Genomic DNA, 22283 nt, shown 5'->3' on the forward strand with positions numbered 1-22283 from the left:
CCTCTTCTCTCAGTTGAGTCCAAGGACCTTCTCCTCCTGCCTTCCCTTGGTCCCCTGCACTTCCACAGCTTCAGGCTATGGAAATCACATCAAGCATCACACAAGGTGTTGGGCTGCAACCTCGACTGGAGACGCTGAGGCAGCAACGTCCAGGGATGGAAATGGTGAGCTGAGCAGACTCATTAAAGGTGGAGTGAAAATACGCCTTTTACAGCATCCTTCCTGAAACAGGCATTGTATTTATCTTATTGGGCACTGCTGGGCACAGCGGGTTGGCCTTTCAATATTTAAAGGGGGCTTATAAGAAAGATGAGGGCAAACTTTCTAGCAGGGCCTGTAGCGATAGGACAAGGGGAAATGGTTTTAAACTAAAAGAGGGGAGATTCAGACTAGATATAAGGAAGAAATTTTTCACGATGAGGGTGGTGAGACACTGGCACGGGTTGCCCAGAGAGGTGGGAGATGCCCCATCCTTGGAAACATTCAAGGCCAGGCTGGATGGGGCTCTGAGCAACCTGATCTGGTTGAAGATGTCCCTGCCCATGGCAGGGGGGATGGACTGGATGGCCTTGAAAGGTCCCTTCCATCCCAAAGCATCCTGTGATTCTACATGATTGTATGAAATCTGAAAGACCTACATGGTGCTGGTTGGAGACGCAGCAGCTGGGGTGTGAAGGCAGGCAGGCCACGCAAGCATGGAAGACGAATGGTCGGTAGTAACGATCTTACTAAGAGGTTACAACCTTGAAATGGATCCTAAATGTCATGACAGACCCCAGGTCTCCTAAGGGACCTGAGAGAGATCCAGAAAAGGGAAGACCATTCTGTGCTTCATGATTCCAAGGGGCAAAAGTTGATTGTGACCAGGCAGAATAGTGCCGAAATGGAAAACAATGTCCTCATCCATCCCCTGGTAAGGGTCACAGCCTTCTCCGTTCCCGCAGCGCCGCAGCACATCTCGCTGTATCTCCTGGTGAAATTCATTGCATCCTGACTCTCGTGTTGGTGGTGAACGGCTGTCGTTCGGTCGGTGCGGCTGTCCCCTCTGTGCATGCAGCCGGCGGAGCGACTCGGCTCTCCTGCAGAGCAAACGCATGCTGGTTTCTAATTCAAAAAAGCAGCAGAATGACCAAAAAGGAGGGGTGGGCATGTCAAGCTTTGCCTGCGGCTCTCCCTCCAGGAATTTTGTGGGCCAGCAAAGATCAGGAGAGTTGGAGGCAGAGATTTCTGTGGTAGGAAGAGCCCGGAGGAGGGACGGAGAGGGACCTTTTACCCCAGAACCTGGGCACCATGCAGAGCTCGAGGAGAGGAGTGTTGGAGGTTCTCTCCGCCCTCGTGGGAGGCCACGAGCGTATTTTTGCACCCATGGATGTGCAATAACATCTCTAGCTGCATTTCTTTATGTATTTAAATTGTGATTCAGTCTTTAATTATTTTTTGTGATCATTACTATTTTGCAAGGGATTGCTGTCCAGGGAGAAGCGAGGAAAAAGAGGGAACTCAGTTGGGTTTGCTTTTAGTTTAAGGGGTTTTTTTTCCTCTGCAGTAGTAAAAAGTGGCACCTACCAGGACAAGGAATGGGCTTCGGTGTCTCTGTCATCTAGCCTTGGACAGCCTTGATGGACATTGTTGAAACAAGGTCAAAATGTAGCCCCAGACTCAAGATGGAGCCTGAACAAACATCCAGAGTCATCCCACGGGAGCAGATAGCCCTGTGAGTGTGTGTGACTGTGAACTCCATGTCTGAGCTCTCACACAACCTGCTTGGAGCTGCTATTCGATCTAGAAATTGCTTTCTGCTCCCATTCTTAAAGGTGGGCTCTGCCTGGGCTGAGTTGTGTGCTGAAGGTGTGGTAGCCTGCCGGGAGCTTCTGCTTAAACGCACAGCAAACAGAGCTGTTAGAGGAAGGACAGATTTTTTAAGAAGGGAAGTTGGCGTGACACAAAAAAAAAAAAATTGCAAAGAAAGGGGGAACCGTCAGCGTGTGAAGAACAACCATCCCAGGCATTTGTCTGCAGCTGAAATAAAGGTAAATATTGGATTGTCAGCTTGAAATGCATCTCTGTTGCTTAGCTCCAGCCTGCAAATGGAAGCAATTAGAAAAATGTCCTGCCTTTTTCACAGTAGGCTGCATCTTTCTAGCACAAGCCCCACGGACAGAAAGACACATGCAAGTCCTTAAGTAGCAGATTGGTTTACCCTGTCAGTCAGATCTCATTAGAAACCGCCATGCTTCATACGCAGTAATCTGCTAGGAAATAACAGATATTGGTGCTATGAGATATGTTTTTAAGAGCCACTGCTCATCACTTTTCTATGCGCTAAAGTCGTATCTTTTGCAGAGGTCTCTCTCTTAATTAGATGGAGCTGGGGAGCGGAGCATTTCAACCTACCGACGCAATGGCATCCGAGGATCAGAAATGTTTCACTGGGAAGGTGTAGGAGCAGGCAGGGCACGGCTGGTCGGAGGTAAAATACCAGTGCTAGGACACAAGGGGGACAGGGGAGGACGTGGCCAGTTCTGGGAACGGTGCTTTCAAGGTCACAGTTGGGGAGAGGGGAGCAGGGGGTAGCAAGGCCCTGGGGCCAGTTCCTGCTAGGAGGGAAGAGGGAAAATGGGCAAGGGACAAAAATAGCACAACTGAGATGACCGACAGGGTCAAGCCATGACATAGCGTTAGGGCAGAGCAAAGTATCTCGACAGTAGGGTCCGGGGCAGGTATAGCCCAGGAGCCGTACAGCAGAGCCGGCCAATTTTCCACCTCCTTTAAGTCATGTGTGGAAATCTTTCCACAACCAGGAGGCCCAAGATGTGTAGCACGTACCCGTGGAGGTAAGAGCACTTCTTAGGGTGTCTCAGGGGCATCCCTCTGGCCCAGCAAGTCCCCAGTAGCTGGGATGGTGATCTAGAGAAACATCACTGACCAGGAGCAGGTGCTGTTGGCCACGGTCAGAGGTGGGACATGGACTTTCGGTGGACCGTGGTGTGGCCTGGTACAACCATTCTTGCGCTGCTTGGCAGCTCCCTGGGTGCTTGTCTTCCACTGCAGGGAGGAGCAGACCCCAGGATACCTGCAGCCAGCGGCCCGTGCCAACACGTTCCAACATACATGCTCATCACGTGCACAAGCACGTGTGCTCGCCGTGCCACATGCTCCAGGCTTGGCAGCCATGCTCAACTGCTTCAGGACTGAACACAGCTCCATGGCCTTAGCTTGGCTGCACCCTCCATGGTGCCAGCTCAGCATGGCCTTTGCTCAGGGTTCGTCCATCTCCGAGAAGGAGATTGGCATGCTAAAGTGGCTGAACTGCTGCTGCTACTTAAAAGCTGGCTTGAGAAGCTCTCTGACCCTACCTGGAGCAGGCTGCGTTCGCAGATTTACCGGGGACTTGCTAAGGACGTGATTCACTTTCCTAAATATAGTGCGATTTGAAAGACCTTGGATAGCGTAGGTGTGTGAGCAGGGCTGGCAGGTGTGACACGGGTTACAGGAGACCCAAACCCCATCTGAACTGGTTGCACTAGACACCTGTGTTTAGGCAGATTGAGATAGGTTCCTCCATTTCCCTCTACAGTTAATTACTCTCTAACCAGCAAGATCCTTAATTCATTCGCTTTTGGTCTGTTTTGGAGTTTTTTGGCCAACTCAAGGCTAGTAGTGAGTTTTTCTGTTGCCAGTGAGTCCTTCTGTTGCCACGCCACATGTCCTTATCAGTGTCCCTAAAGAAGGATTTCCACCAGCCGCATTGTACAACCAGTAGTTTCATTCCACCTGATGAAGACTGGTGCCTGAGGATGTGCAGGTCACTCCAGGTGACGGGTCATTCTTGGCCGATGGGATCTGTACAACTCACAAGTGTTGCATGGTATCATCAGGATTTCTTTTCCCATGTCACATGCTGCATCTGAGTTGGCCAAAGGAAGTTCAAAGACTGTCGTCCCACGTTTCAAATGCTGAGAACTGTGGCTGATGCAAAGGTCTTTGCTAACTGGGGCACCTGGGAACCTTCCTTTCTCACTGGTTCCGAAGCATTGATGGTTAAGGGCAGTAATTTGCCCTCGCGCTAGGGAGTATTCTCACCTCCAGCTGATTTCCTATGGATTTCCACACTGCCTTCCCCTAGAGCAAGGGACCGCTGATCGCTACCCAAAGGAGTCACAGCCCCACACAGAGAGGAGACCACCAAGGAGCCCATCTCCTGGCTCTGGGATCTAACCAAATTCTTGCAGTCTCCATGGAGCCAGTTGCTTCCCATGGGGACAAGTTGCCATTAAGCAGTTTCTGACCCATGGAGGAGCAGCTCCACATCATCTTCTTGGTTTTCCCCCTTTCTTCCCTCCTCACACTCATGCAGTAGTGTCCTGGTTTTGGCATTCAGCCACCCCAGTGTTTTTCACCATGGGCTTTCCCAGAAAAGGTGTGGTCCATCTGAGTTGGATTTTGGATACTAAGCTGTGATTGTCATAATTACTCTCTGACTTCCAGCCTTGAATGAGATGAAGGTGTTGCCCCAAAAGGGAAGCTGTGATTTTTTGCAGCTAAATCGGTAAAAAAACTGAGTCAACTGAGAGATGGTTCTTCAACTGCAGAAGGCGACTGGCTCCAGGGCACAAAAGCATGCAGTCTGAATGGGGAATGCAGATCAGGCAACTCCTCTCTATCCAAGGTAGATCCTCTGGTGAGGCTGACATTAAAAATTCTGACTCAAATGCAGGAAACATGGAGTTAAGGAGGTGAATTATTGATGGAGCGCAAGTATTACCATATCTGACAGATGGAGACTGTCTGAGAACATTTTGCAGAGTGGCATCTGCACCGTGCCTGATTGGCGTCCCTGAACTTTCGCACATCAGATGTAGAATATCAACACACAAACTCTGATGTAGCAATTAAATCTGTCCCGTAATGAACCTGGGCTTCGTAGCCAAGAGAAATCCATACGCTCAGGTAAATACCAAAACCCTCCATTCTTGTATTTTAAGAAGATATTAAAATAATTACATCCAGACCACTGTGTTTGAATATACACTTATGATGTCAACATATACAGATATGTATCGCTTTCAGGAAATGGTCTGCAGCATGTAATCTCTTACCGGGATTTTATTGAAGGCTGTAAAGCTTGCCTTGTATTTTACAATTTGTATTCCAGATCTGAGATCAAATAATATCGAAAAGATATAAAATTTAGATGACATCTCACATCACCTAAGTGCATTAACATCTAACGCTGAAGTCAGTCTCTCAAGTGCATACAGAAGTCATATACCAGATTCGTATTCCACGTTGTCATGCGTGCAAAAACAAAGAGAAGAAGAAAAGAGGTACAAATAATAGCAAGTTTTATGCTTTCATGAAGAACAGCTTGTATTATGAAGAAGCAGTATGTAAAATATGTCTTTTTTAATAAGATTCAGTGCCTTTGTGTTGTTTTCTTAAGCCCAGTGCAACTTGGTAAATGATTGTAATTTTTTGCCATCTGTTAACTGTTTGGTGCGCTGTGTGAAATTCATTCTTCCTTCACTTGTAGCATGCAAATGTGCAGATTCTGAGAATTATCAGGAAAACGTGCTTTTTTGTCCCTGGAGGGGGTTCAGAGGTGGACACCAGCGGGGAAGGTGGCCCTGGGAGGTTACTCAGTGCGTGTCAGCATGGGGATGGCTGTTACTGGGTTGTAGCCGTCCCATTGCACACACAAAGGACTTCACTCTGACCCCTTCACCTCAACAGACCTTCATTTTCTCAACTGCAAAGCAGCCTTTTGAGAAGACGGAGAAGTTCTGTACATGATGTCTCTGAAGTGCTTTGAGATGTACAAATGGGAATTGAAAGAGGAGGTTAATAAATTAATACAAAAACGTACGGGTTCAGTTCTCCCAGCAGAGTTCTCGTTGATAGTCTGGAGGTTTTGTACAGTTAGAGGATGAGTTTCTGGAATGAGATAAAAATAGCAGTTCAGAGCAATTTCTCAGCTTTTCATGGCTATGAACTACTCCATCCGTTTAGAAGCAGTGCTGGGATTCTCTTCTCACTCTATAGGGACCAACTTTGTTTCCAAGAAGCCACTGTCGCGCTGCAATGGAGCCCGTCCGGGGTTTGCAGCCTGTACGTAAGGAGTGGTGAGCAAAAGGATCCGTCTCCGAGATGCTCCATCAGTAGGACAGCCAGGCCTGGCTTTTCCATGCGATGGAGAACGGAGATAGAAACCACATCTATGGCTGTGGGTCTTATCCCGCACTGACGTTGCCTTGATAATGTTTTCATTTTAAATGCTAAGGGTTTGTGCTGTCGGGCAAAAAATATTGTAGTGCAGATCCATTGGCCCAAAAAGTTGAGATCATTGGAGCTAAAATTTCACCAAGAATGACCAGAAGAGGCCACAGTTGTACTGCACACAGCAGTGTCAGTACTTGCTCTGGCTTAGGTGAATGTTCTTCCAGGAGCGGTGTTTTTCAAAAGGAGCAATTAAAAGTGGCCTTCTTGCTTTGCCTACTGCACCAATACCTTAGCGAGGCAATGGCTTCCCTCTGTAAATACGTCTTTTGCCTTAAGTACGTTAGAGAGGGAAAAGCAATTTCAACCTAGAGTATTGCTGCAAGAGCAAATGAGTAGCAGCTGGCCATAAATACCACTGGCCTGCAAATCTGAAGGTTTCCAAGCATCAGGAGAAGTATTGAGAACTGGCATATTAGGTGTGATGAAATGTTCCTCTGGCCAGCGGCCAATGCAGAATGCGTGGAGGAGAGTGTTGAAGCTCTTAAGCATTAACTCCTTCATCCAGGAGACCCATGTTGATGTCCCCTGCTTCCAGCCAGGTAAAAATTTGGCATTGAATCCATCCTGGCTGCCTGGTTTCTTTATAACAAAGAGCCTCCCCAGGGCACTTCAACCCAATATAACTGTCCATTTTAGCGTAGGATGAATTGACTTTGCCCCATTTCTTCTCCATTCATAGGCAGGAGATCATGGCAATCAATCCCCTTGAGGTCTTGGTGGTGGTGGTAACTGGTGATGATGAGCCAGTGGGTAGGGTTTGAGGCTGCTGCACCATTTTGTTTTCCTCCTGGTTTGGACAGGTCTGTGCACAGTGTTCAGCAAGCGGGGGTCTGTGGGTCACTTCCCCAACCTCAGAGATTTCTAGGCTGGCACAAGGCAATGATGCTGGACAGTACTACCAGAAGAAACCATAGTGCCATGAGGCAAGTGAATCCAATAAAGGGCTCTTCCATGAGAAAGAGCAATGTGTTCAAGAAAAAAATGATAACCAACCAAATTTGGTGTCAGCACGTCCACAAAAAATCTCCGTTCCCTAATTTCCGAAGCCACTGCAGCATTCGAACCAAATGAACGAAGGCAGCCAGAAAAAAAAACGTGAACTGGAGTTTTCAAGAATTTGGGGCTGTTTGCCTGACTCCAGCAAGTGGTTGAAACCTCCTTTGAAACACCGAGGCCCGACCACAACCTACTACAGACAGACGTTGACTTGACGGACCTTGTAATTTCCTACCGCAGTTGGCGTGTTGCAGCCTGCTCTGCCCCTCAGCCAGCAGATCCCGTCCGATGTGTCCTTCACCCATCGGTAGCTACCAAACATTCCTGGGTTTATTAAAAATCAGCAAACTTGCACCGCTGAGCATCTCCCCGATTATAGCGTCGGGTTTTTGTATCCCGTTCCAAGCCACTTGATCCTAAATAAGGCTGGGGGTTTTTGCCACAGTAATTGTTGTTCCCAAAGGGTAGCTAAAATTGTGTTATTTTTTGCTGACTGGAGCAATCTTTGCTGTACTTTCCATCGAACTGCTGACTCTCTCTTCTTTCAGGCTACATTCATTTCCACATTTCCTCTCATTTATGCATGAGGCAAGGGGAAAAATTGCTTAATATTCTTTATAAACTGGCATATGGTATAGATAATTTTTTCTTTTTACTATATGCAGTAAAAATGTAAATGTGTGTGGCTTATTTGCAAATGCTGGCATTAATAACTGATATTTAAACAGGCCGGATTAGCACTTTTACTGATATATTAAAAAGATTTTTTCCAATCATTTGCACACTCAAAATCAATTTTAATACCACATGTAAATTGAATTTAATTTTTTTATATAAAATTGCATTTATCTGCTTGAACCATTAAATTTACTATTTAATATGTACTTTCCAGCTCACTTGGCTAGAATTTCATTGCTCTTAATCTGTATAAATTTAATTAGCCTTGATATCATCAGTATATTATAGAACTAATTAAAGATTTAGATAACTGCTGAGGGTGCTTATTTAATACCCTATAAAGTTCCATTTGGAGAGCGAGAAATTCCATCCTTCATTATATCAGCCAGCATGGAGCTACAAGGAGTGTCTCAGACATTGTTTTTGAAAAATTATTTAATGGGGTTTAATGGATTTATCCTTCCTTTGAAAAGCCATGTAATTACTGTGTATCGCTGCACAGTGCGGGGGTGGTTGGAGTTGTTCGGGGAGTGGTTTTTAAATGACACGTGCACGTGTTCCCCTCCGCGATGACGCCGCCTGATGCCCAGAGATCCCCGTGCGTCACGTGCTCCAGCAGGGCAACGTTGTCCAAGTCATGAGTGACAAACCACGGGAGGAACGGAAAAGGAAATAAGAAGGAAATAGCAATAAAGAAGGAGACAAGGTAGAGCATAGCAGGTATCAGGAGGAAAACATTTTTCACGATGAGGGTGGTGAAACACTGGAAGGGGTTGCCCAGAGAGGTGGGAGATGCCCCATCCTTGGAAACATTCAAGGCCAGGCTGGACGGGGCTCTGAGCAACCTGATCTGGTTGAAGATGTTCCTGCCCATCGCAGGGGGATGGACTGGATGGCCTTGAAAGGTCCCTTCCATCCCAAAGCATCCTGTGATTCTATGAAAAGGAGGAGAGCGAAAAGGAGAGATCTTTTGGAAGAGCAGTTATGTCCTGCACGTACCGTACCTTTTCCTTTGCTAATTAGCTCCGCGTTTTACAGGTGATTTATCACCTGTGTTTTACAAAAAGATTTGCAGTAGAGAAAAAACCAAGTGCTGTAGTTGACACAGAGCTGCATGTAGCACCCAAAGGTGTTGGCTGTTGGTTTTTTTTTTTCTTTTTCCAAAACTAACCATTAAAACAAAGCTGCTTAATCTGTACAGAGGCCAACGCATAGGTGAGCTGATTTGTCTATAGTGTTTTGTACGCTGTCTGTGTGGTTTAAAATTTAAAAAGGAAAGTAATTGTTTTTTATAATTTGATTGTCTTTAATTAGAAGACTGTACTTATAGCCTTTTGAATAAATACACCTACTTTTCTTGCCCGGCTCTGTACCCCCTTCAGAGTTCTGTGCGCTGCAGTCCCAAAAGCGGGTACAGTACCGATCAAGGTGCGAGGGCTTCGCATCTCTGATACTGTTTCCTAGCTTGGACAAATGACTTAATTTTTATCTCAGTTCTTCTGGCTGTAAAAAGAACCTGATACTATCCTTACATCACAGCCCTGATTATTTATTAAGGGCTGTTATTTGCAGAGGTACCGCAGGAGCGTAAAGCACCGTTATATTATAAATTCACTTTTATTTCTTCCTCTCATGTCTTATTTTCTTTTGCAAATCATTTCACATCATGGGTGTTTGCATATTTTAGCTTTTTAAGTGTGTTTTACTTTCTTGACTGTCTCCTGCTGTAATAAATAACACAGCTCCCAGCCATCGGTGCGTCCTGCCCCAAATGGCGCCGCGTGTTGCAGTGTGCAGTGACGGGGCATCTGCCTTTGGGCTTCCCAGAGGTGCGCCTAGAGAGGACGTAGATCATAGCAGCAAGCAGACATTTTTGGCTGATCTAGCCTCATTCTGGGTTCTCTCTACAGTTCATGGAGACAAATAGGTGCTTCTCGTCCCCAGTTCATCTCGCCCCAGGCGGACATGAGAGGTGTCCATTTCTTGGCATGGTTTCTAAGAGGAGCTGAGGTTGACTAGGACAGCAATAATATCTCTGATGTGGACATCTAAAGCTGTGTGAATTCCCCCAAAGCACTTCTGGAGGCAGCGAATGGGCATTACTATTGTTATCCCCAGAACCGGCCCAGGTTAATTAAAAATCAAGAAAGAAATCTTAAGAAATGATGATCAGGATAGACATTCCCTTGGGGAATAGTGTCCTGAGGGCAGTGATATTCTCGGATATGTTTTAGGGCTGTAACTGCATAGAGGACTTGAAGGATGCAATTGAAGACGAGCAGCAGTTAGAGTGGATATATGACGTAGCAAATACCTTCCATCAATAGTTTCTATTTTGTTATCATAAGCTCCCAAGGTGGAAGAACAACCAGCATCTGTACTTGCAGACTCTTGCTTTAAAATGCTGATCACTGATGCATGTATGCAAACATCATTGCAGTCTTCATGAGGTGTAGAAATTACAGTAATTGCTGGTTTATGTGGATTTTGCCTTGCTTGGTATTTCAAGTTTTCAGAATTTGCTTTGCAGTATCCTGCATGCTAGAGCTCATCTCTCCTGCCCCATCTCCAGTGCCCTGTAACCGTCAACTCCGTCCTCATCTCTTTCCCTTTCCCACCTCAAATGTCCCATGCTCCATAGACGGAAAAGCCCCATGGGCTTCTCTTCTCGGTCAAGCCAGTCCTGAAAATCCATTTCTTCTGCATTACATGAACTGAAGTTACTTCATTTCTTGCTATATCTTCCTTTTTTGCACTCGCCCACCTCCTCCGTGTATTTAAATGCAATGGTTCCACCAAGATCTGCATGTATCAAAATTCAGTGACTTTATAACTGCAGCTTTGGTCATTTTTTCCTCTTCGCTTGCATGCTCCTTGTTCTACCTTGTGGTTTTTGTCTAGATTTAGTCTGTAAATGCTTCATACTTAACCTTTTTTACTTTCTTATTAGAGTACCTAAGATATTTTGGGGTGCTATAAAAGTGACGCCCTAACCTCCAAAAGGGAGGTAGATAAGGTACAGAATTTTTTTGTTCCCTTTGGGTAAGTCAGCACCCAGATCTGAGTTCTCGCCTTGTGAATCTGTTTCTGTCTGCACTACTACCGAGTGGGCACCCAGCTATATAATGAAGGAATAATTAAAGTAAGATCCTTTATTCTGAAACATCACACTGCTCGTCTGAAGGTCCTCCTCTTAAGAAGAGATCAAGTTATTTTCAGGGAAATCAGAATTTAATTTTGAATTCACCTGGCCATCCTTTGAAAAACTTTTTTGTGTGCAGGCCCTGGGTTATAGGTTAACATTAGCATTTAAATGGAGAACGGTATTAATAGCCCTCAGAGGAGCTTGTCTCATCCTGATTGCCTTTCCAGAGATTTCTTCTAAATGAGAGCGCCGCTTTATTTTTTTTCTCTTTCTCCAAGAACAGAGTTCAAGAGACCACCCTTTTTGATATATATACTCAAAATGCATCCTTGCAAAATGGGTTCATTGTTGGCAACTTGATGTTTTGTTTTAAAACTGCTATTTAAAAAAAACATATCTCTTTTGTCTGTTAATTGGCTTCTTCAGTTTTGGTTTGCCCATGGGATGTTTTTTCTTTCACCTGGGAACCATTTCCACCAGTGATCTTTATCCTTCCCTATCTGCTCTTAGTAGAAAGATGTTCTTCAGATGATGGTAGATCTTCCTGGGCCAATTCCAGCCTGCTGAAGTGAGTGGAAAAAGTACAGTTGTATTTGGGCTTTGGATTAGGCATTATTTGCTCTAAGGTATGTGTTTGCCCTAAAAAAACGCCCAAAGAACTCAAGGGTTAGTTCAGAAACTTTGACTCCCATTGCCAATAGTCAGAGGAACAGGTCACAGATGTCGAGGTTGGTGGACTTGCGGGGATGTGAGATAATCACATGAAGGAGCGTTGTAAGGATGGATTTTGTTCTTCAAAAAAGAACAAATCTTTGTCATCCAAGCCATCAGAACTAATTCATCATCCTGTATGAGCAGGATAGTAAGGACTTTGGACACCTTAGACAGTCCTTCGCTCCTTGCTCCCCCAAAATATGGCCATCGGCACTGAAGCTGAACCTAAGTGAAGAGTTTGGCCAGGTATTTGCCATCCTAAAGAGCGAAAGGCTTGGAGCCAGATTGATCTTTCCTTCCCCTTGTGAAACAGCAATTGTTGGTACTTCCATAGCAAATCGGGAGAGATGCGCTGTAAGAATCTGTACCACGTTTATGGGTAAAAAATCTGTCGTATCAGGTTGACTCAATGAGCCCCATCTGTGCTTTTCAGCATAATAAAAATAAATAAAAACCGTGCGAGTAAGCATACAAACAAAAAGATTTCCCTGATGAGCTGAGGCACCCAGGGCGCTTGGTTCCCATCAGCCACATTCCTTCATACTCAGGTGAGGGAAGACTCCTGAGTTCAGCTTTGATCTGTTCTCTTCTTACCCCAAAAACCTCACGGCTGAGCACTGGGAGGATCTCGCTGCCCAGGCTGATGATCTGCGCAGGGTAAATCAGCTTACATGTGCTCAGGCCGACTGCCGGCTTGGGAAGCTAAATTTGCTTTTTGGTTAGGTATGCTAATCCGCTATTATTATTTATTAACCTATTTGTCAGGTGATAGAATCAGCTGTTGATAAATATTAATTCTTCTCTCTGGTTTTAAATCTCAACTTTAAAAAAACCAGAGCGGTTTGCCAGCATTTCACTGAATAGAGATTTCCCTCACCTGTTGTCCATTTATTTCCCCCATCCCTTGCGAACTTGCTTTTCTCAACCTCCTCTTGATAATCAAAAGAGCATTTATAATGGCAGGGACAAATACACTTCTGAAAGTAAAATGAAGAGCCTAAATAAAAAATCACAGAACAAGAGGCTCATCCCACTCACTCTTTCATATTTCATTATTTGATAACATCAGAAGATGAGTCCATCAGAGCTGCTTGGGCAAAGGCAAACAGGAGTGTGTCTGATCAATATTTATTAATACTTTCAAAGACAAGGGAGGCAAAGTTGAGCAGACTTCGTAATGGAGTGAATAATTACTCATGCAAATAGGATTTGGCCGAAGGCAATGCCATGCCAAAGCGGCAGTTTTTTAATTGCACCCAATTAAAAATGCATACCTTTCGCTCACTCGTACTGTCTCGCTTGCTCTCTTTTTTATTTTGGAGGAAATTTCTAATTAAAAAATAATCTGATCCTGAAAAGAGTGACAGATGAATTCCTGTGTTTATTAGGTGCAGAATTCTTCAGTAGTCCAAGAGTTGGGACAGGCTAAAAAGGAAGGCAGCTGTAAGGAGATGGGGTAAAGATGGGCTTGCACTGCGGAGCTCGTCCGGTGCTCGGTCTGGGCCGCAGACGGAACAGCTTCGGTTCTCGCTCCTTCCTTTGAGGTCCTCTGTCGCACTGGGAAGGCCACGAGCCCTGTGCTTTGGAGCAAAGACTTGCCATCTCTCAGGGAGATCGCCCCATCCAAGATATCCTCTCTGTTATTTTGTTGAAAACCCAGCCAGAGCTGGCAAAGGTAAAAATCTCATTTCACATCTGCTCAGCATATATTCCCTGAAGGTGATCAATGTTTCTAAATCTTAGTGTTTACCTTGGCAACCTGACTGGTTTTTTCTACGCGCCGTGTGTATAACTGTACTTGCGATATTGCCAATACTCTCAAAGTTAACCTTATATTAGATTTCTGACTGTGTATTGAAGCATCTTGATAAATTTTCTAAAACATTAAGGCTAACAGCAGCTTCTGGGCGCTCGGTGAATGAGCCACACATCAAGGTGCCAGAAGGATGCTATGGAGCTGACTGGTCGGTAGCTGCCATTCAAATTTGGGATCTTAGTTTCTGCAAGGCCTCAGATACAACTATTTACTTATGCCAAGTTCAAGCATAAACGTTACAGGACTAATTATAGTCCTATATATAGAAGGAATATATATATATATATAGTCTATATATAGAGGGAAGTTGAAATTAAAACTCAGGAGACCCATCCTTAGACCACTGACCCACAGGGCTTTATCAATCCCTGCCTGTATCTAGATATCCCCTTAGCTGCTTTAGCTGAAGAGCTGTATTTTTCATAGAATCATAGAATGTCCTGAGTTGGAGGGGACCCACAAGGATCATCGAGTCCAACTCCTGTGCCTGCATAGGACAACCCCAAAATTCACACCATGTGTCTGAGGACGTTGGCCAAATGCTTCTTGAATGTTGTCAGGCTTGGTGCCGTGACTGCCTCCCGGGGCAGCCTGTTCCAGTGCTCCACCACCCTCTGGGTGAAGAACCTTCTCCTAATGTCCAACCTACACCTCCCTGGCATAGCTTCCTGCCGTTCCCTCAGGTCCTACCCTTGGTCGTCAGGGAGAAGAGATCAGCGCCTGCCCCTCCTCTTCCCCTTGTGAGGAAGCTGTAGACCGCGATGAGGTCTCCCCTCAGTCTCCTCCAGGCTGAACAGACCAAGTGCCTTCAGCCGCTCCTCGTACGGCTTCCCCTCTAAACCCTTCACCATCTTCGTGGCTCTCCTCTGGACACTCTCCAGTAGCTTCGTATGCTTGTTGTGCTGTGGGGCCCAGAACTGCACACAGTGCTCACGGTGAGGCCGCGCCGGTGCAGAGCAGAGCGGGACGATCCCCTCCCTCGACCGGCTGGCGATGCCGTGCTTGATGCACCCCAGGGCACCGTTGGGCCTCCTGGCTGCCAGGGCACACTGTTGGCTCATGGTCAACTTGCCATCGACCAGAACCCCCAGATCCCTCTCTGCGGGGCTGTTCTCCAACCTCTCGTTCCCCAGGCTGTACGTACATCCAGAGTTGCCATGTCCCAGGTGCAAAATCCAGCACTTGCCCTTGTTAAACTTCATACGGTTTTTCTGGCCGGGAGAGAGTTTACAGCAGTGCCAGTGTTATCAAAGGGGATGCGTCTGAGCCTCTGCTGTGCCTCTGTCGCCTGCCACTGCATTGCCGCTTCTGGAACTGCACAAGATCAGCTATTTTTTTGGTTTTTATGTGTCTACCTGCAAGATGAGCCAAGATTTAAACAATATCCATTAGCGTGGCAGGAGGCGGATGGGACACCCAGGCCTTACCGTGATGTGGTCCTGAGCCAAGCCTTGGTTTTCCATACCGAGAGGTTCTCGGGGAGCTCTCCGTGCGTGTCTCAGGAGAGTGCTGGGGCTTTGTCGTTGTGCCGGGATTACAGCGTTAGCATCGTTAGCAATTAAACTGCTAAATCTGTTCCTGTGATTGGAGATGAGGTTGGGTTTAGTCTCCCCCTCCCGGAATCCAGTACTGAGAAATATCCTCCCGAGGTTTTGCAGCTTCTGCTGTTGATGTTTTATGAAAAGCTAAGATTTGGTGCTGTGGCTCTGCAGGGGACCGGATCAGCCTTGCAAAATTATTCTTGTCTGAGCCACACAGGTATTTGCAATTCCTGTGTCAAACACTGGCTTCATTCAGCATCGCAGTCTGAGTGAACAAGAGGTGCAAACGTTGAGGGGAGTATAGCAGTATATCGTATCGTGTCATGTGGTGGCACAGTAGCTTCTGGGGGACCACGACTTGTGCCGTTGGGTTCCCCGTCCCAGGCACGGCAACTGAAATCAGTAGCTGACTCAGGGTGACTCGGTGTTACCCAAACCTGATGAGTTTGTAGCTTGTAGGGGTTACCCAAATAGCAGCCGATACAGGGATGGGCAAGGTCTCCTCCATCTTTACCTACCCACCTGCCTTTTGAGCTGCACAAGCATCCTCTTTTATCGCGTAGTAAGTCAGGGGGATTTGGGGTTCCATTACCAAGCCTGTTCTCAAGTGGCTTGCGTGGTTTCCTTTCCTTTTCTAAGGGAAATATTCTCATTGAGACAGTTGTTTGCCCCGTGTCCCCCCTGCTTCTAAGGGAACAATGTGTCCTTGCAGCAGAGCCCACCTCAAAGTCCCCTCGGGCGGTCTGCGATGCTGGTGAACTGGTCCTCCCTCACCTCCAGGAGTTTCATAGCCTTTATGTCAAACATGTGGAGCCTAACAGCTTGATTGTATTTTTCAGCTTATCATTCATCCCCAGAAGCTATTTTTTGTCTTGTGTCTTCTACATGTATCCTCCCCCGCTTACACACACTCCCTTCTTTTGACCACACAACCCAAATCCTGTCAATCCTTGTTCTCTGAATCGCTGATTTTGGAGTCCTCTTCCTCCCACCTGATCCCAGCTGGCCCCTGACACCCGTTACGTTGGTGCAGACTTTCGACCACAGGAGCAAACTCTCAGGTCACAGGAGCAGGCGATGTCTTGAAGGAGACAGAGGAGATAAAAATGCAGAGCTCTGACGCCCGGTAGCCTGGCCACGCTAGCAGAGGCGAGGCCCGAGGCACTCCAAACGTGTGGCTTTGCTACAGCTGGTTACAGTCATTCCTGCAGTGATTTGCAGTCTGGCGGCATGCTGGATGCTCTGCAAAGGCACAGCTAAGCCAGACCTGAGAACCTGCAAAGTAAAGAACAAGAGAAATTTAATATGCAGCTCTGCCGTGTTCGCCCTGATTGCTATTTTAATGCATTCAAAGAGGAGAGAAAGGGAGGGAGGTGATAACTTTTCCCGGAGCCCCTGCTCTTGGGTTTTAAATAATTTATTCCACCAAGACCTAAAGATTAGACTGCAGCCTGCCCTTGTCCTCCTGCAGAAGCGTGGAGGAGTCATGCAGGGACCTCGTCTTCAGCTGCTCTGGCCCATTTCTGCCTCGCTTTGCTCTTCAGCCAAAGAAGTGCTGGGTATTTGGCTGAAACAAGTCCTCGCTGCCATGCGATGCATGCAGACAGACAGGGATCTTTTCACTTCTCCTTCCCTGAGCTTTTCAGATCCTTGTTTCTTTACAAGGGTGTATAACATCTGTATGAAGCTATAAAGTTAACCAATTCCTCTAGAAAAAGGGGTACTTGCCATCCATGCGCCACTTTTTTTTGTTTTTGATACCCCAGACAGACCTAAACCCACAGCCAAGGTTCGTTGCTTGATGGAGCTTGCTGCGGTGGAGTCGTGTGTGAGACCCTTCCCCTTATCCCTGACCTCGAAGGGTCGGCCCAGAATTGGGAACCCCTCTGCCTAAAGAAGCTCTGTAAAGCCTTATATTTTCACAGCCCCCTCTAGACAGGATGCTTCATCTCGGTGATATCTAGACCACAGACCCCTGACACCAGATCTTACCCCTTGGTACAGATGGGGAAACTGAGGCACGGAGCGCAGCTGTGTGAATTGGAAAGGCCGTGCCAGGAGTTCACAAAAGTGCTATACGAAGGGCAGTAGCGTCCCTTCCCCTTCTGCTGCATGACCACTAGGCAGTGGTTTCCAAGAGTCACACGCTCTTCTCCAAGTTTCAAGACCTTAATCAGTTTGTGCTATAAAAGAAGGGGAGGAAGAAAATGTCTCAAAGGACCCCAGCAGCTATCGCTGGTTTTACCTCTTCCACCTGGGCTGTGAAGTCAGGGCAAATAATCCAGTCCCAGCCCATTTTTCCTGCAGCGGTTGGATTGGCAGCTGTCAGAATTTCCCCACTGCTTCCTTGGCCCATGACACATTTTCCCTTCCAGTAAGTTTTTGCTTAAATTCCCTTCCTTGGAAATCCGTTCTTTCACTAATGCCACTTTACATTACATTAATTTAAACCAGCCTGCACTGCCGCTTCTATATTAGGCCTTCTCTTTGGATGATCTTTTACTTATTAAAAGAGGCACCTGGGCTCCTGGCTCAAATTTTATTTTGCATTATTTAATATTTTTTCTCTCAAACTGTGTGTCTCGGTAGCATTGGAGGTCTCTGGAGTTTTGGGCTTGGAGTTCTTCCCATGCTCCATATTAGCATCTCTCTGCAACGGGGGTTCATTAGGGACAAAAAAACTCCATTTCCCCTACCCCTGTGATTCCTTTCCAGAAGACTCCTGTTCCTGCAGGCTGAGTGACCAGATATACATCTGCACATCACCACGTATATGTATCTTTATGCATCTGTAGCTATATACTGCTTTCTACATGCTGGATACCAAACGGTGACATCTTGGCTGATGGTAACTACGAGGAAAGAGGAGCCCTCAGGTCCCCATAGTTTGTGTTTTAGCTGAGCGTGGAAGAGCGTGGGCAGCAGATCTGTGAGATTCACTCCCCCGTGTAGGTACGTGCCCGCTTGGCATCTCCTGATGTCCAACGGGAATAGGTTTGTGCTCTCTTTGTACAGCACCTGACGCAGCCTTCTCTGCTGAATAAAAGCAACAGTTGATGGTATTCTACAGAAATAAAGGTCTGGAACATCAAGTATAGAATCATAGAATCACAGAATCGTTTAGGTTGGAAAAGACCCTTAAGATCATTGAGTCCAACCGTTAACCCAGCACTGCCAAGGCCACCACTAAACCATGTCCTCGAGCACCACATCTCCCTGGCTTTTAAATACCTCCAGGGATGGGGACTCAGCCCCTGCCCTGGGCAGCCTGGGCCAGGCCCTGACAGCCCTTTGGGGGAAGAAGTTTTTCCTAATACCCAACCCAACCCTGCCCTGGCGCAGCTTGAGGCCGTTCCCTCTCGTCCCATCGCTTGTTCCTGGGGAGCAGAGACCGACCCCCCCGGCTCCAGCCTCCTTTCAGGCCGTTGCAGAGAGCGATGAGGGCTCCCCTCAGCCTCCTCTTCTCCAGGCTGAGCCCCCCCAGCCCCCCCAGCCGCTCCTCCCCAGCCTTGTGCTCCAGCCCCTGCCCCAGCCTCGCTGCCCTGCTCTGGCCACGCTCCAGCCCCTCCATGGCCGCCTTGGGGTGCGGGGCCCAGCGCTGAGCACAGCATTCGAGGGGCGGCCTCACCAGTGCCCAGCGCAGGGGCACCATCACCTCCCTGCTCCTGCTGGCCACACCAGTCCTGATACAAGCCAGGATGCCATTGGCCCTCTTGGCCACCTGGGCACACTGCTGGCTCATGTCCAGCGGCTGTCGACCAGCACCCCCAGGCCCTTTCCCGCCGGGCAGCTCCCAGCCGCTCCTCCCCACGCCTGCAGCGGTGCCTGGGGTTGTTGTGCCCCCAGGGCAGGACCCGGCCCTGAGCCTTGTTGAACCTCATGCAGTTGGCCCCGGCCCAACGATCCAGCCTATCTATCACTATTCACCAGAGTGAGTTTTTTTGTTTGCTTGCTTTTCAGGCAGTATTATGAGATGCTCTACAACACAGCAGACGAGCTTTTAAACCTCGTGGTGGATCAAGGGGTGAAGTACACAGAGCTGGAATACATCTACGCCCTGAACTTACTGCACCGGAGCCAGACGGGTGTGGGAGACCAAACCACCCAGAACATGAGGCTGCAGCGGTTGAAGGAGATCATTTGCGAGCAGGCTGCTATCAAACAGGCCACCAAGGACAAGAAAATCACCACCGTGTGATCCGCTCTGTCGCTCCTATTTACTGAGCAGCAGGGGCCGTCAGGTTGCGGGTCCAAGCCTCTGCGTTTCCGTTATAATCAAAGGCAAAAGCGCGTATCTTCTGGGTGGCATTGTACTCGCGAGAAGGGAAATGCCATTTGAGATTTGGTTTCGGGGTTGTTTTGGGGGTTTTGATGTGTAATCACGTAATGCTTCCTTAACGTGCTCTCCCAAGAGTGATTGCACTGCAGGAACAGGCATCCCGGTAGAGTTTGGGGTGGGATATTTGGCTTTGCTCCGTTGCTGCTGCTTTGCCGTGAGATGTGAAGCAAGCTGCTGTCTGGTGGGGTGGGAAAAGAGACGATTTCACACTGGGTTAGGTCAGAGTCTTCAGTGGAAGTTCAGACCACGCTAAAGTAAACAGCACCATAACAGTCAAGCACAGACCTGTTGGGCACATGTGAGATCTTGATGGTTTTGAAGCCACTCCAGCAGCGTTGCCGCATGGAGCCTGTTTCAGCTCTGCCAGTACTATTCTCCATGACAGTTGTAGATGCATTAAGTTTTCTGCTGTTTCCACTGCAAAGAGATTTAGTTACTTATTCCTTCGGATAGTGATAAGCCAGTTCTCGTAGTGGGAGGTAACATGGGACCATTTGTTTCCGCTTCTACTTTTTCATTATCACAGAGCCATATGGCATCAGTTTCTACAGCGCATACTGCACTGGATGATGGTGGATGTAGGAGAAAATTGCCAATATAAGGTAATAGCAAAACTTAATTCTCATTCTGAATATATCTTTTGAGTCTCCCCAGCTCAAAAGATAGTTTGTAATCGTCATTTGAGGTACTGGAAGGACACGCAGGCTTACGTAGCTCAGCACTGATGATCAGCAAGGGCAGGAGGAGGGCAGATCCCAGCTCCGCAGTCTGAGGTGCGCTCAGGTCACCAGTTCTGCCCTGCCTTCACCGTACAAAGCCACCTGGTAAAAGGTTCCTTATTCATGGAGGCTGAGGAGTTTATACCATCCCTCCAAATCGAGAATACGCTGCACTTGTGTTTGTCAAGTGAATTGTCAGCCCAGCTGGGTTTCACGTCCTGAGATAGGTTCTTTCTGAGCTGTGTAACTGCTTGTGTGTCGGTCTTGAAACTGCAAAATTAAAGGATGTTTAAAGACTCCTCAAAGGCTCCAGTGCTTTGTCTGTTTGTTTTTTGGTTTTTTTTTAAGAACTGTTATTCTTGTGGTATTTAAAAGATTCCCTTCTGGGCCCGAATTCATATGGTGTCCTCCAAGGTTACATCAGTGTGGAAGTGCTCTTTTCAGTGTAATCCCCGGCTACCATGGGCCAACTGGACAAGAAGCTTCTCAACCTCCATGTTAAAAGCAGAACCAATAGTTCAAGTTGTTAGGAATCTTCTTCTGGTTTCTATCCTCATTTTATTCATGAACCCAGTTTTTCTTATGCTGATATTGGCCATTAACTACAGGAGTTCCTTCCTTTCCTTGATGAATTTGCATGAGTTAGGGTGGAGAACACCGTCACAGTAACACGTATGATGACGTGAGGGTGTTTCTGGGGTAACACATGAGATCTGTATTCACCTGCTCAAACGTCGAGACGTGCTGCGGTATAGATGCAGGAAAGCAGGCTCTTCCGTATCCAGACATTGGAGGATGGAAAAGAAGCTGCGTGGTACATGTAAGACAGATTTCAGACCCTCTGAGGTACAGAAGTGATGTGTGAGGAGTTCTGAATTCAGACTGGGCTGCTGTGGCTTAATGCGAGACTATTTTTTATTCCTTCCCTCTTTAATTGCTTAATAATCTGAGGCTCTGCCTCACCTTCACAGGGCTGATCTCGAGCTTTGCCGGCCATATTTTCCACCCACCGAGCAGCTGTGCTGGTGGGTGCCATGACAGATTGCATGAAATCAAGAAAAATTCAAACTTTGGAGTATGTTTGCTTCTAAAGCAAATTATTTAAAAGACTCTTTCTTTGAACGGCACCTCACATTGTCCATCACACCACCACGAGACGTAAATACAAAGCCCTAGCTCCCGTCTGTGCACTGGCCTGAGGTGTGAGGAGGCGTTTGCTGGACTGCATGGCACAAGAACACCATGGCGTGGCCGTGGAGAGAAGAGCGGCAGTGACATACAGGGACGTACCCAGAGCCTGGTGTAGAGGAAAGAAAAGATTTTGCATCTCAGGTAATTACAGTATGTAATTAGCTGGTGTCTCTCTCAGGTTTTCACTCTGTCCTCTCCAAACCTTCACAAGGGAAGTTAATATTCTCTCTGAGTATTAGAGTGGTCACACGAAGGGCACAAAGGGTGTGGGGTTGCCAGCGGGCACAGGGGGAGGCCTGAGTAGCGCGTGGCAGGTAGGACTCCAGCCCTCGAGCACCGTATTTCAGCCACCCATTGACACACGCTGCACAAGCTTTCTTGCTGCATCACAGGAAGAATCCTCATCAGCTTTAACGAATCCTTACTGAATATTTTTTCCCGGAAAGGTAGCTTTTGAATGCACCGTGTTTTCTTGCCAACAGGTGTTTCAGAAGTATAACATAGACAAGGAGGATTATGATTTTGAAGCACAGAAGTCTCCAGATAGCTCATGTTTAGGCAATGCACCTAGCTTTGTGTGTGCATAGAATTCTATTCATAGAATCATAGAATCATAGAATTGTTTAGGTTGGAAAAGACCTTTAAGATCATCAAGTCCAACCGTTAACCCAGCACTGCCAAGGCCACCACTAAACCATGTCCCTCAGCACCACATCTCCACAGCTTTTAAATCCCCCCAGGGATGGGGACTCAGCCCCTGCCCTGGGCAGCCTGGGCCAGGCCCTGACAGCCCTTTGGGGGAAGAAGTTTTTCCCAATACCCAACCCAACCCTGCCCTGGCGCAGCTTGAGGCCGTTCCCTCTCG

The 22283-nt window shown here is 47.2% G+C and overlaps 1 protein-coding gene across 1 annotated transcript in view; it reads left to right on the forward strand.

Moving 5' to 3' along the window:
* EXOC4 (exocyst complex component 4) overlaps positions 1 to 20460 on the forward strand; it is a 411704-nt gene extending 391244 nt beyond the window's left edge. The window contains exon 18 of the mRNA XM_082310080.1: positions 19130 to 20460. Within this exon, the coding sequence (XP_082166206.1) occupies positions 19130 to 19367 (238 nt within the window). The 3' untranslated portion in view covers positions 19368 to 20460. The remainder of the gene's footprint in view (positions 1 to 19129) is intronic.
* Positions 20461 to 22283: the final 1823 nt, after the last annotated feature.

This window comes from Platalea leucorodia (assembly GCF_965183815.1).
Source record: "Platalea leucorodia genome assembly, chromosome: 4".
NCBI classification, from domain to species: domain Eukaryota; kingdom Metazoa; phylum Chordata; class Aves; order Pelecaniformes; family Threskiornithidae; genus Platalea; species Platalea leucorodia.